Source organism: Cyprinodon tularosa, unplaced genomic scaffold (assembly GCF_016077235.1).
Source record: "Cyprinodon tularosa strain WSP-4 unplaced genomic scaffold, ASM1607723v1 ctg14, whole genome shotgun sequence".
NCBI lineage: Eukaryota > Metazoa > Chordata > Actinopteri > Cyprinodontiformes > Cyprinodontidae > Cyprinodon > Cyprinodon tularosa.
This window is the reverse complement of record NW_024038220.1, coordinates 1,443,449-1,457,559: the sequence shown is the minus strand read 5'-3', so window position 1 is coordinate 1,457,559 and position 14,111 is coordinate 1,443,449. Positions and strand designations below refer to the sequence as shown.

Genomic DNA, 14,111 nt, shown 5'->3' with positions numbered 1-14,111 from the left:
GATGATTGCAGTTCAGCAAAAGCCTGTTAATCAACTATCAATGTAAATCAGCTGTGCTGAGCAGGGAAACCTCTAAATTGACTTTGGGGATGCCTCATCCAGAGGAATAGCTGATTTTTAAGTTTTTTTGTTTTTTTTTAAACAATAGCAAATAACAATTGCAAAAAAAAGCAATACTTAAAATGTTAAAATTTTTGTGCAAAAGAATAAAGAATAAAAAAACTCATTAAAGAAGATTTTTTTCTTGTCTTTGTATTAAATGGATAGTGTCAGAGATTTATCTCCATTTAGTGGTGAATTAGATAATTTACAAATAACAGCCTAGTGCCTCCCTGTCAGTCGCGTGACACCTACAACAGAAGCCACAATCTACTCTTTATAAATGGAAGGGACACATCAAACTCCGTCATCCTCATCAAATCAGCTAAAATAAATTAAGAAACACATGAAGCATCTCTGTGAAAAAATAAGCCTGACTTTGACTCCTGTGAGCAATATTAGCAGCTGATAACTGTTGCCATGGAGCTCATCCAGTGTAGAATAACAAAAAAGGAGTCTCTACCAGGGCAAGACAGAGCCTAACCACCCTTTACATATCAACAACAACAACAAAAAGATTGAAAACATGGAACATTTTAGTTGCTGAACTACACTGCCCTACAGTAGTTCTAACATGACAGAAGATAAACTTCTGCAGATGCAGAAAGCCTCCAACCTCTGGGTCTGTGTTGAAGCCCCGCTCCCTCATAAAATGTTTCCTCTGGTTAAAGCTGCACCGATATAAACTCTCGTTTTCTCCTGGTTACTACATCTTTTTTTTTTTTTCTTTATTTTGCCTCTCACTGGCAAAAAACACTGATGGTCCTCCATTGTAACAGAAACTGGAAGGTACAATAATATACAGTTGTTTTTGTTTGTTTCAAACTCCTCTGCCACTACATGTTTACAGATGCAGGTAAAACACAGCAGGCTGACAAGCCTGCCCCTTATCGGCTACGCTCATCAAACATGGCAACACAAAAAGGCATCTTCCATTGGATGCACCACTCCCTCATATTTATAAACTTCTAATTCTAAGCTGTGAGAACGCTTTTATTTTTGATGTGATGTTCTTTTGACTTTCACAGAACATGTATTTATTAAAGCAATACTTGATTTTTGTTAACCAAAATCCCGATTTGTTTCCTAGTGCCCCTTTAAAACACAAATGATATTTAAATATAAAATACTTAAATTAAATTATTTTTATTTTAAAGTTGTTTTTAGAGTGCAGTCTTAGCTTATTGTTTATGTACACAGGAGCTCATGTCCTACATAAAAACCTTCATTTGAACCCAGAAGATAAAAATGTGATTTTCTTGATAGCGTTTGGGAGACCACACATTCAGGAAATGGAGTTGACTTTTTCTTCTGTGCTTTGCCTGGTTCAGTTCTGAGGAGTCCAGCAGAAGGCCTCCTGGAGGCTGGCTGCTGGGTTGAACACTCCATCTCCTACTTCACCTTTCCACACATGCAACTCATCAGCTCATCAATCTCATTTTTCCAGCAGCATAAAAGGAGCAGAAAGCCAGTCACTCATCGCCTGAGTGTTAACCATCACTGGTAACGTTAAGTCTCCTGAGCCCATTTCTGTGCATCTTGTTGAGCCAAACACAAATTAAAACCTGAGCCTCTCCATTTCCTACATTCACTCCAGTAATTTTTGTTTCTTTATACTTAACCTTCTGCATTCCAGTTCACTATGTTAATGTTCCCCAATGAACTTATGTCCTTTGTTCAAAGAACCTCCTCTGATATCTGGCCTACATTCCCAGGACTGGTCTCTGCTCCTCTGGTTACACTATAAAACTGTGCCATTGACTGTATGCTAATTACCCTCAAGAATATTTGCCTCCTATAGACCAAAAAAAAAAAAACCTTGCAACATTCCTTGCAATACAACTCACCTTCTCCCTGGCAGACCTTAAAACCTCATCCAAGTAAGATCCATTCATCCCCCCCTTCCTGTTACCTGGATTTCCCCACTCAGCAGATTCTCTCCTCCTTTTCTGTTCTGATTGCCATTGGACCAGATTCACTTTTGCAAATTCTTAAATTGTACTCAATAAGTTTTATCTATCTGATTCCTGCCTATACCAAACCATGACAAGCACAACTTTTCTATGTTTAAAAGATAGCCGTTTAGCATCACCAAGATGTCTAATTTATGTTGAGGAGACAGTAAAAACCTTTTTGCAGCAAATCTAATTTTTGCTTCTTTTTAATTTTTATTTACCATCTTCTTTAATGTTATATAAACTTGGGTTTATCAGTCATTATTTTTTACAGTTATTTTTTTAACCTTTTACTTGTTGCTTTGCCAAATGGATACAGTATGTAAAATTTTTAGGCAATACATTTCCTATGATTATTTCTTGACTAAGTCTCGCAAAATCAGAATTTCTTAAATTGAATATTTGTCCATCTTTCATTTTAAATGGCAAATAGAAATGGGCCTCTATCTCACATTATATCTACACACCAATATATCATTAACTAAAAGCTTTAAGACTCTCAGAACCAACTTATACAAATTAAATAATGAATTTTAAAATACCAGCAACATTCATTTGATAGTATCCATTTCTTCCTAATTTGGCACTTTTCCTATTAAATAAATATACTTAAATTATTACTTTTTTTTATTATATAATATGACCTTCAGAACAAATGGCTCTTCTAAAATGTTTACTTTTGCAGGGAGCAAATTACTTTATATTGTAAAATGGAAAATTATTGTGAAAAATATGAGATAGGTTCCAATGTTTCATAAAGTTTGTACTAATGACTGTAAATTGATCTCATACTTATATATTTTGCATAACGCCACAAGAGGGCAAAGTTTTACAGCTCTAGAGTTTTATAATCCATCTTGGTTTTGTTGGCTAATGTATAAAAACCATGCAGATGCTGTCTTGTGATAAAAGGTTGATATATACCTTAAGAAAATGTAGACTTCCGCATCTTATTGTATATAATAAAGTTTGAAGGTGGTTCGCTGAAACAATAGGGAGGGACACGAAGCTGGATGAGATCAGGGGGGTGGAGTCTGTTGGAGAGGATGACCCCATATCTAGACAGGAACACAGGTCACTAAGCACATGTTCCCACACAACCCAGCCCACCCACACCAGAACACACACATTAAATAAAACAGAGGCCCACAGTTTTGTAGTTGTGTAGGGTGTTTGTGTGCCAGATGATTGTGACACATGTCTGCTGTCATGGCTTCCTTACATACATCAGGGTTCACACAGTACAGAAATTGCGGCATGATATACTGCTTACTGAAGCTATCATGAAACACTACCTGTGAGGGGAATGTGGCCATATGTGGTGGTTTGTCAAACACAGACAAAGTTGACAGAAAACTTTCTACAGAATGATGCAGCAATCCTATGAGGATGTTCTTAAAAGCATGACTTGGACCCAGAATGTCTCTTACTGTACTGTACATAAACGTTACACCTTTCCTCATCATTTAATTTGCAGCACAATAAGTAAACAACTAGAAACTGTAAAATACAAAAATGTAGATTTAATAGTTTACAAGACAAAAAAGCATACAGACATCTGTGCAGTACATGGTATGAGAACAGAATGAATGTAGACTTTCAGACCAAAAGTACATCCCTTTGATCAACAACAAAGATAAAATAAAGCTTCGAAATATCTATTTATTTCTAAATCTGAAAGCACTTAATGTGGCTTTACTGTCATGCACAAGTAATCCCATACTCACGCTTTCATGTTGCAAGCAAAGAAACTTAACTTTATCTTTTTGTCATCGCTCAGTGTATAGAACTTATCTGCACAAACAATGAAAGAGTTTTGTCTGAGTCTGGATAAATATTAAGTTTTTTTCTCTATGATTCTAATACGAAGGCAAAGTTCTTATTGTTGAAAGAAAACTATAAACTGGAGATTTATCTTAGCTGTCACTCCTTTTAACTTTTAACCTACTACCCCTAATCTCCGTCCAATTGATCTATACAACAGTTATCAGTTTCAGGTTCTCCCAACACACTTTTACATCAAGCATAGATCAAACTAGGGGGATAACAGAGTTCAGTTTTAACAGCTCAAAATTATTCTTTATAATTTAACAAAAAGAAAAAATCTTTACAGGTAATGCTAAGGAAAGTCATTAAAACTATAATTTATTACTTTATTTATAACTTTATTTTTAAACTGGCAAGCTCTGAAGCTTTTGTCATCATCAGTAACACTGAATATATTGTTTCTGCTATATATTAAGTTTGTTTTCCAGAAGGAATTGCTGGTTTTGGTTGATGCAGTATTCTTGCTGCGTCCCATTTGTTTCGGAGGCTGGATCTGGGGGATGACAGCACATTATAGAAGAGTTGCAAAACCCCTGCCATTTCGCTAAATGTTCTACAATTAACCAGTTGCAGTAATATGAGGTGATAATGGTATATTTCCTCCAATTTTTTTCACATTTAAACTTTAATGGAGCATAACCTGACATATAATTGACATGACATATTATTAATGACTTAATTTACCTTTGGGATTAATAAAGTATTTTTGAATTAAAATTGTATTTAATCTTCTTGTTTATAAATACATATTTTTTCACTGTATATATGCAACTATGTAAAATGAACTGGAAGCTACACAGAGATTCTGACATACTGCAGCTTTTTTGTTGCATTTCTGTGCTGGAACTCCAATAATCCAGTTTTTTTAGAACTAATAGAAAACAACTTGGCCACTAATTTGATTTTTTAAAGAAGCATAATTTTGAAATAATTTTTTTAGGTTTGGGGAAGCTAAAAAGCGGTTCTTTAGAGAAAGTGGGAGCAGTCAGTGTTTTAAAAAGGTAGAGATAAAAAAGTTTCTTTAGTGTAAAGAACGTTCAGAATTTCTTGCTAAACCTCAGGCTAAGTGGAACCAGTATAGAAAAATATATCTCTTTAATCTTAAAACTGCTAGTATCACAAAAAATATAAGAAGACCAGTTATGTCTTTTTCTAATATGTGTTTCTTTGCAAATGCTGTTTTTCGAAAATACAGAGCAGTACTGTTTTAAATGTAAATACTGATAGATTTTTCAGTTAAAATAAAATCTAAATACTTCTAATGAGATGTTGTACATTTTAAAGACAGGATTTGTTTCAAGATTAAAAAAAAATCAATTTTTTTTTTATGGTCCAAATACTTGTTTCTTATAGAGGAGCTCTGATCATTGTTCACCACAGGTAAGGCACACACAGCTGATAACAACTCATCACACATTGAAAAGTTTAAACCTTCCTTATTAAGTCTAAATACAGTAAATGACAACTTGTTACTCCACAGTACAATGATCATTTCATTAGCGCAGAAGTTTATAACTTGCCAGACATAGTTTGAACTCCATTAAGTTCAGAGAAACTGAGATGATTGTGGGATTGTTTGAGAGAAGAAGACCTAGCAGCAATCTTGGCAAGATAACGTAGTTTTCAGAATGGAAAAAAGAGATTATAAAAGGTATTGTATATTTAGTGTGCAATCAGGAGTTGCCATCTCCATTTTTGGTCTTGAGCACCACCAGGCTGACCATAACAGGTATCAGGCAGATGGGAGTAATCACCAGGGCGAACATTACGGCAGGTGGTGGGTCACTGAACTCCTCTGTGGGGCAGTCTTTGAAAAACTTTGAATGGATTTTGACGAAAAACCTTTCGACCAGTGAATTTGGCCATGGGATTAGGAGACACTCAGCCATGGACTCACTGCAATGGCTGAAGTTGCTGTAAAAGCTGAAACAAGGATGGATTGGAAAAGACATGATATCAGCAAAGAAATTGCAACATCTTGAATGAAAAAATTAGTGACTTGGAAGTAAGATTACCTGCTCACTTTATTCCAAACGCACCAGTCAGTAGTGTTTAGTGAGCTCATCTCATTTTTGAACATTATCAAACAATGCTCATATAAAAGAGAAAGACAATCCATTGTTGGGTTTCCAAAATTATCCTGACAGAAGCTGCAATATACGTCGCATTCATAGTACTTTGTTGCACAATCTGCACCATTTGGAATTAAATACAGAAAAGGGGAAAAAATATTTAAAGAGAATACAAGAAGTGAGTAATATAATGACTTATTTACCTGAAATATTGCATTTCTAAATTATAATTTCACATTTGCATTGTAAAAATTATATCACCTACCGAATGATAGTTGGCCCCCCTCAGAGACCTCTAGATAAGAGATTAAAAAAAAGCATTAATGATTAAATAATTTACTTTCACCATCCTTTATGCAGAGAGGATAAACTGCCATTCACTCTTTGTGACTCTTATCAGTTTTAGCACAGAAATTCTTCTAAAGCTACTTTTAGTCAGACAATTGCAGCTGTGGAAGGGAGACCAGACCACACACTCACCAGAGAAAAAGGACAGGAATATCCCAATGAAACCAACAGATCCCTTCATGTCAGAAAAAAATGAATAAAGGTGCCTTTTTCCCAAATGATGAAGCTCTCAAACTGTGTACAGCGAGGCATAACAGGAAACGCAACAGGGTTATCTTCGGTTACCAGATGTCCAAACAATGTTACCCGCGGTTAGCAGATGTTCTTCGAAGATCTGTCTGATGGCCCTGTGCCTTGGCAGCAGCTCTTCCCCTCTCCAACACACGGTTTCTTGTTGTTTTTTTTGTTTTTTTTAGGTTTTTCTTCCTTTTTTTTAAAGGGGTGGAGGCAGAAAAGATTGTCCTCTCTATTCTCACAAATAAAAGGAGCACACCCAAGCTGGGGCTGGACTCACATCTGAAAACCCTTTACTCTTTAACTCTTGTTCTGCTTTTTAGTCTCAGTTTCTCACAGTCGAAAAAGGCCTGGCCAGCGCACAGCATGTGATTTATTTGCCTTTTGGGCTGCCTCTGCCAAATAGGAAACATAAGTAAACATTTAGGACTCAGCGTTTTGGAGTGGATTTAATCATGACTCTGCAGGGTGTGCTGTGCAGACAGCCTTGATTTCATATTTAGGTTAATGTGACATAAGGTGTTATTCAGAAATTACCACATGTCTAAAAAGGCCTTTAAATGAAACTGGTGTTTTTTTGTTACGTTTTTTTATCGCAATAAAAGCATCAGCTGAATAGAGATGACAACTCACACACACACACACACACACACACACACAGCTTTCTTTTCATGACATATGGGAACATTTCATTGACTTGCATTCATTTTATATGGCCTAACCCAGACCCTTACCCTAACCCTAACTGTTACCAAGATGTACCTAATCCTAACCTAAACTGAATTCACACATTAGTCCTAAACCTAACCCCAACTCAAAGAACAGAAATTTACCATATAGGCACCAGTTGAATGTCCCTATATGTAAAAATACATATGTAAAATATTTCCCTCACATTGTAGGTAAAACAAGACCACACACACACACAGGTAGGTGGTCCTTAATTTAACAAAAGAACTATGTTTTTTCCCGCCTTACATTTATGTTACAAAATCTACGTGTTCAACCTCATGCAACATCTGCTGGCTGAGCTGCATTTTGATTTACTAATGACATCAGGAAATGTGTCTGTTCAGCTGAGGAGGAGCCCGCAGTCGGGAGTGTTGGCAGGAGAAAGGGGTGGAGGGACAGTTGGGGAAAGAAAAAAAACAGTAAGGCACAGGATGAGGAACAGTGAAAGGGGCTCTGCTCCAAGTTCCAGTTGTTTCACAATTTCGAGTTCATGCGTTGATCTCTGACGTTGCATGGGGTGAATGACGAACAAAGTCAGGAAGTCGATCCAGTTGGGGGTGGGGGGGGAGTTGGCGAGGGGGGGTGTAATGAGGTTTCATTTAACCCCTAACCCTGAAGCCTTTATGGGCCTCACGTCTACTGCTGGTGACCCCTCTGTTGGAGACCTCCTCAGGAGTTTATCTTGGATCCTTTTGACAAAACACACCAGGAGATGTCCCTACAGAAAACAAAGTCTGGGAGATCTGTTTTCTGGGTTCTGTTTGTTCCAGGCCAAACTAATAATTTCTAAGAATGAATCCAAAGCAAGTCCCCACAAAAAACATTTCCACACTCACCGTCTGAAACTATATAACATATTACATCTATTTCATGTTGTTGCATTCCAGCTCATTTCTTTAAAATCTTTATATTTCATATTTAAGAATGTTAAAGATAGAGTGCTTCAATGAAAGGGAAAAAGATTTTTTGCATATTTTTTTCATTTCATTATATTCTTCAGGTAATAGGTAAGAATAAGTACAGGTGGGTAATAAATAGTTACATTTACATTTTACTTTTACTTGAGTTTATATATTAAGTATTATTTCTCTTACTTGAGTAAACTTCTGGCGACTCCATCCATTGTGAGTAACTTCACTTTGCCAAAACAAGCAAATGCAACATTTAGAGGCACATTTTCTTATTTTTGTGTGCTTATTGGATAAATGTTATTTTCCATCTGTTGTGTCTGCCATTTTTTTTTTACAGGTTGAGTGAAACTTTTGATTTTTGTACATTCTATAACTCATAAAATAATAAATCAGTTACTATGTTCATGGCTATTAAGTAGATCAGTTCTCAGTACTTGAGTTGCCTTTTTACCAAATACATTTTTACTCTTATTTGAGTAAAACTATGATTAGGTAGCATAGTTTTACTTAAGTAAAGAAAATGGACAAAAACAAAGGTTTTACCCTTTTAACATGTCTTCTGTTTGTCAAAAATTAAATATTTTCAAATGGTCAAACTAGATTAAATACTTAACATTACATAACATAAAAAACATAATAAAAAAATATGAGAAAAAAACAAAGGAAAAGTAGAAAATTGCTGATTTAATTTTTATAACCCCGGCTTGATTCCTGTCGGGCCTAAAGAAGCCTCTATAGAAGTCTCTGAAAGTGAAATAGGCTAAATGGTCTCAAAAGTTAACATATTATGCACCAGGCTAAAGAAATGAAAGAAGAGACATTGCAAGAAGACACTGCTTCAATTTACATTTGGTTAAGAAGTAAGATAGACTTTTTTGTAAACATCTTACAGACAGTTAAACAAAATGGTGATAGTGAGATTATCTGGGGCTCTGGTTCCTATACGGCAGAAAATCCTAAAGTTTATAACCATCTTAAATATATATATATATCAAATTCTTTTCCAACACATTTAAATTCATTAGGGCTATACAGATACACAGCAAACAGCTAAAAGAAAAGTAACTCTTACCTCTATCCATTCTTTGCGTTGCATTATAACCTGTTAAAAGAGATTTGTTGAGTAAAAAAATGTAATGCTATTCATTTGGGAGGCTTTTTTTGCAAATCTATACCTGTGGTTGTTGCTGTCGTAACTGGTTGTGCGGTTACATTGTCATTAACCAGACAAATCCCTGTAGTACATCCTGCATCAAGGAAATGCAAAATTCAGCACAGCAAAGCAATGTAGTCATCTTAAAATTGAAACTCTAACTGTTGAATTAAAGAGTTGCTGAATCAATTTTTCATCAACATATTGTTTAGACCTTTTTCCAACATGTGAGAAAATGCTGTGGACGAAGGAAATAGCAAGGTTCAAGCAGTGGGGAGCCAGTGCATCCTCCTTTTGTCTCCCACTTCTTTAAGGAAGTCCTAATACAGTCATCTCAAGGACATTTAGACATATTTAGCATAAACCTTACTAAACTAAGAAATAAATACTGATGGTTTATTCACTTAACATTTCTTTAGCTTCTTTCTAAATGCGTCAGCAACTGAATTTTTTAAGTGTCCCTGATCAAAAATTAATCTTAGAACAAAAAAAGGACAGCTGCACAGTAATAAAGATATGGATGATTAAAAAATGTCACCTACCCCAAACAAGAAGAGTCACTAAACAGACAGAAAACACAAGAGAAAACCTGGTGACGGTCATACTGCTGAAGAATGCTCTGTTCATCCTCAGTGGTGGGTAGGGATTACATATCTCAACCTTTAAAACAGGAAAGCTAAAAAAAAAAAAAGAGAAACAACAGGAAGTATGGGTGGTTTCACCGCTTGGGGCGAAAAGTTTCTGGTAATGTTACAGCTGTTATTCTCCACACAATCATCACTTTTTCTCTTTTGATTTTGATTCAGGAATTTTGAAAGTGTGAAGTTTCCATCCATATTTTTTCTCTCCTTTTTAGTCTGTTTTTCTCTGTTCCCCTGATAACATTGGAAAAGATAATATTTTAAGTTTAATTATGTCTGGGATTTACAAAAATAAAAACGGTTGTGCTATATTTATTGTAATCCCAGGTAAAAAAACAAAACAAAAAAAACATCCAAAATAAGACTTTTAAAGCTAAATACAGGGACTAGATGCCTGGAGATGGATGAAGTCCTGTCAATCTCAAGGTTTAAAGTGGTTTAGTTGGTTGACAAAAACAAGTAAAGGAGAATGAAACAGTTGGAAAACAAAAAGGGGTCAGAAAGCAAGAATGTGAAATCAGACTATCAAACAGGAACAGGACGAAAGAAATGAACGGGGAGAAAAGTAAATGAGGGGAAAGGACTAAATGTACATTTCCTTTATAAGCAAGATGAGAAGAGGAACTTAACTTTGAATTTGTTCTAATAACAGTGTTTTTTTTTAAGTGTAACATTGACACATTATGTTGAATCACAGTTTATTTCCCTATCATAAATGTATCAGTATCAAGATTATTATACCTACTCTTCAGAAATTAAGAGGAAGACATGTTGGAACTGCACAAACTAAGGTCCACATTCAGTTTCTAGACAATTTCTCCATCTGGTTGCAGGACAAACTGGTCAGAGTCACCTGTGCATGGCAGCTTTGGTTCTGTCAGTGTGCCCCAGGGTAACTGACTGAATGACTGAATGTACATTACAGTAGCCTGGCAAACTAGACTGTATTGCACAAAGCATAATTCATTGTGGTAAACCACTGTTGATGGCGGTCAGATCTGGCCGGACCGATCACAGCGCAGGAGGCAGAATACTAGAATGCAAGACCTATAATGCAGCAGCACTTTTATGCTAACATAATAACAAGCTGGTGACCAAAACAGAGCTTTGGATCCTCAGAGTTTTTCGCAAAACAGTCAGAAATTGTTCACTGGAGAGTACCTCAAAAGTTTAACGTTTCTCACCGACTACAAAATTACAAAAACAGAACATGTTTGGAGTTTTTGCAGCACATCTGTAGTTATCTGATTGGTTCTAACCAGATCTGTTTGTTAGTCCCGCCTTTGAAATCGAGCTCTACCAGCTCTTTACCAGACTAATACACTGTGGAAAGGTCGTATCAGTCTGGCTGGCTGGGCCAAGTGTAAAATAATTTGGAGTTCCTTGACTTAAAAAGGCACTTTATAAGTACAGGCCAATTACTTGTTTATATTGTATTTAGGGCTTTAACATATCTAATAAATAAAATACATCACTAAGGGTGTGCTTTGGTAGCGCAGTGGTTAGACCGCACAACCCATGTATGTAGGCCTTGGGCCTCAAGGAGGGCGAACCAGGTTTGAATCCGGCCCGTGGTTATTTCCTGCACGTCCCCCCCCTCTCTCATAACACATTTCCTGTCAGCCTACTGTCCATAAAAACGAGCCACTAGTGCCATAAAAAAAAAATACATCACTGATATCTTACTTATTGATTCAACAAAGTGACTCATTTCAAAATTTGAGCTGCTCAATGGTGAAGTGGATAGCACTGTTGCCTTGCAGTAAGAAGGTTCTGGGTTTGATTCTCAGCCCTGGGTCTTTCTGCATGGAGTTAATGTTCTCCTTGAGCGTGCGTGGATTATCTTTCCAGATACTCTGGCTTCCTCCCACAGTCCAAAAACATGACTATTAGGTTGATTGGCTTCTCTAAATTATCTTTAGGTGTGAGTGAATGGTTGAAATGCAATCTATCCAGGGTGTACCCAAAGACAGCTGGAGATAGGCACCAGCACCCCTCAGAAAATGGATGGAAGTCATTTATTCTGGGTGATGTAATCTAAAACTATCCCTTCAGACTGTTCATTAATAAAGTTTGGAACAATATGTGCTTTCAAAACATAAGTTAAGATGATTTTTATCATATTTGTCTTTAAGTGTGGGAAAAATGTACGTGAGACATATTGATAAGTGAGCATGGGGCCAACCTTATGGTTTACACATACCGTCCAAATTTCATGCTTTGCTCCGGACTGAAAGCAGAATTTATAAATTCAGAAAAATGGAGATCCCCCTCAATCTCTCATTTGGCAGCGCATTTGATTACATTTCGTGTTTTTTTGCTGTAGTTTTGTAGGACATGACTTGCGTAAGGAATGTGCTTTCTCCAACTGTGCTGTGGCGTGTCATCAATGTCGATGACAAACAGCCTCCTTGTTTCCATCATCTTTAATGTCACATTAAACTTCTGTGGTAGAGGAGAGGTAGCGGGGAGACTCAGTCTGAAACTGAAGTGTCTCTGTATCATTGAGGGATAAGTGTTCTTTCTCAGCTGCTGGGCTTGGAATAAAGCCATATATAACTCATGCCAAAATTGCTCCCACATTTTATTTTACTTAACATTGAGAACTCAGTTTCATGTAGGCAGAAAGTTCAAATTTAAGAAAGAAAAGTGGTATTAAAGGCAACCATGAATTTTAACCATGATAAAATAACATTAAATTGATTTTAGGAACATATTGTTTTTGCTTTTAGAATTATCTTTTCATTTTTTTAACCTTTTGTCTCAGACTATTTAACCTTTAATATATAAGTCAGGCTCGTGCCAACATCAACATACTGAGTCTACGTGATACAGAAAGGAAAACATCTATCTTATTACAGTCTTTATTGCCAAACTCCTGAGAGTGTTTGCTTTTGTTTGAGCATTTCAGTATCAATCGTGGAGTGTCTGCGTCAAACACCACCAAACATCCCATGCATTCTGGAAAAGTTTTCTCTACTCCAAATCTTTCTCAGCATGCATGATTAAATGTTCAGGATGGCAAACATAAACAGAGGGCAAAGAGAAGCAACAAGTCCAATGGGTGGGGCAAGGTGTGTTTTGGGGAATGATTTAGTTGTTCTTAACTTGATGAAGTAAGTTTTTTCTGTGATTTTGAAAGAACTAATGGTATAGTGCCCCCTTGTGTGTTAAATTAGAGTTTTTCTATTTTATTTTTTTGTGAATTCAAAATAATGTAGGCCTACATTATGCCTTGTACAGGCATGTCTAGAGGACATATTAAAACTGAAAGATTTTTGAATTTTCTTCTTTAGAATTCAGAGTTGGCAGAAGTATTTGAAATAGAAGCTGATTAGTCACTTCATCTGGGTGTCATTAAATTGACCTGAAAGAGATATTTCTTGATTGGCTTCCTATTTAATCCAGAATAGATTTTTAAAATCCTCCCTCTCACATCAATCTCCATCTTATTTCACAGATGTGATTGTCCTGTTTGTTTCTAACATAACTCCTCATTGTTACTCTGCAAGTTTAGTGGGGGTTCCTAGAAATGTTTAAAGTATGAAGGAAGGAGGTTCTTCTAGCTCCTCTCCTGTGGAACCAACTACCAGTTTTAGTCTTTGAGGCAGACACCCTGTCTAATTTTGAGGCTAGGCTTAAAACTTTCCTTTTTGATAAAGTTTATGGTTAATTCAATTCAATTCAGTTTATTTATATAGCACCAATTCACAACATATGTCATCTTAAGGCACTTTAAGTTCACCAGATCATACAGTCAAATTGATTCAGAGTTTTCTAAGGAATCGACTCATTGACTCGAACGCAATCCTTCTGGTTAGTGTGGCCCAGGTTATCCTGAGCTATCTATAGTTATGCTGCTATAGGCTTAGACTGCTGAAGGACGTAGGGACCATTTTTTTAATCATTCTACTTCATTCTCTATTCTCACTTCTTTTCTCACTTTCATTTTTATCTGGCTTCCTTGTGTTGGGCTGTGAGATCATACATGGGTCAAAACCTCAGCTGGGTTGCTACCATCAACACCTTCCATTAACGATAATAATTATTAAATTAATAACTATGCTGCTATGGGATTAGGCTGCTGGAGGACATGAGGACTGATTTTCATCTGTTTATTATATGCTATTCTACTGCAT

At 36.2% G+C, this 14,111-nt stretch overlaps 1 protein-coding gene across 1 annotated transcript; it reads right to left on the bottom strand.

Moving 5' to 3' along the window:
* Positions 1-5,217: 5,217 nt before the first annotated feature.
* On the bottom strand, positions 5,218-10,000 carry ramp2 (receptor (G protein-coupled) activity modifying protein 2). Its single transcript, XM_038278281.1, has 6 exons — positions 9,874-10,000; positions 9,354-9,425; positions 9,251-9,280; positions 6,219-6,248; positions 5,897-6,071; positions 5,218-5,804 (listed from the first exon to the last, which is right to left on the bottom strand). Exons 1-6 carry the CDS (start codon positions 9,956-9,958, stop codon positions 5,555-5,557), a joined length of 642 nt encoding a protein of 213 aa, XP_038134209.1. The 5' UTR covers positions 9,959-10,000; the 3' UTR covers positions 5,218-5,554.
* Positions 10,001-14,111: the final 4,111 nt, after the last annotated feature.

Bases quoted from the DNA above. Each gene is read 5' to 3' on its own strand.
- ramp2 (XM_038278281.1), bottom strand. From the start codon at position 9,958: ATGAACAGAGCATTCTTCAGCAGTATGACCGTCACCAGGTTTTCTCTT. The intron at 9,281-9,353 runs GTATAGATTTGC...CTCTTTTAACAG, and splicing joins TACGACAGCAACAACCACAG to GTTATAATGCAACGCAAAGA. The intron at 5,805-5,896 runs GTAATCTTACTT...TCCTTGTTTCAG, and splicing joins GTTTGGAATAAAGTGAGCAG to CTTTTACAGCAACTTCAGCC.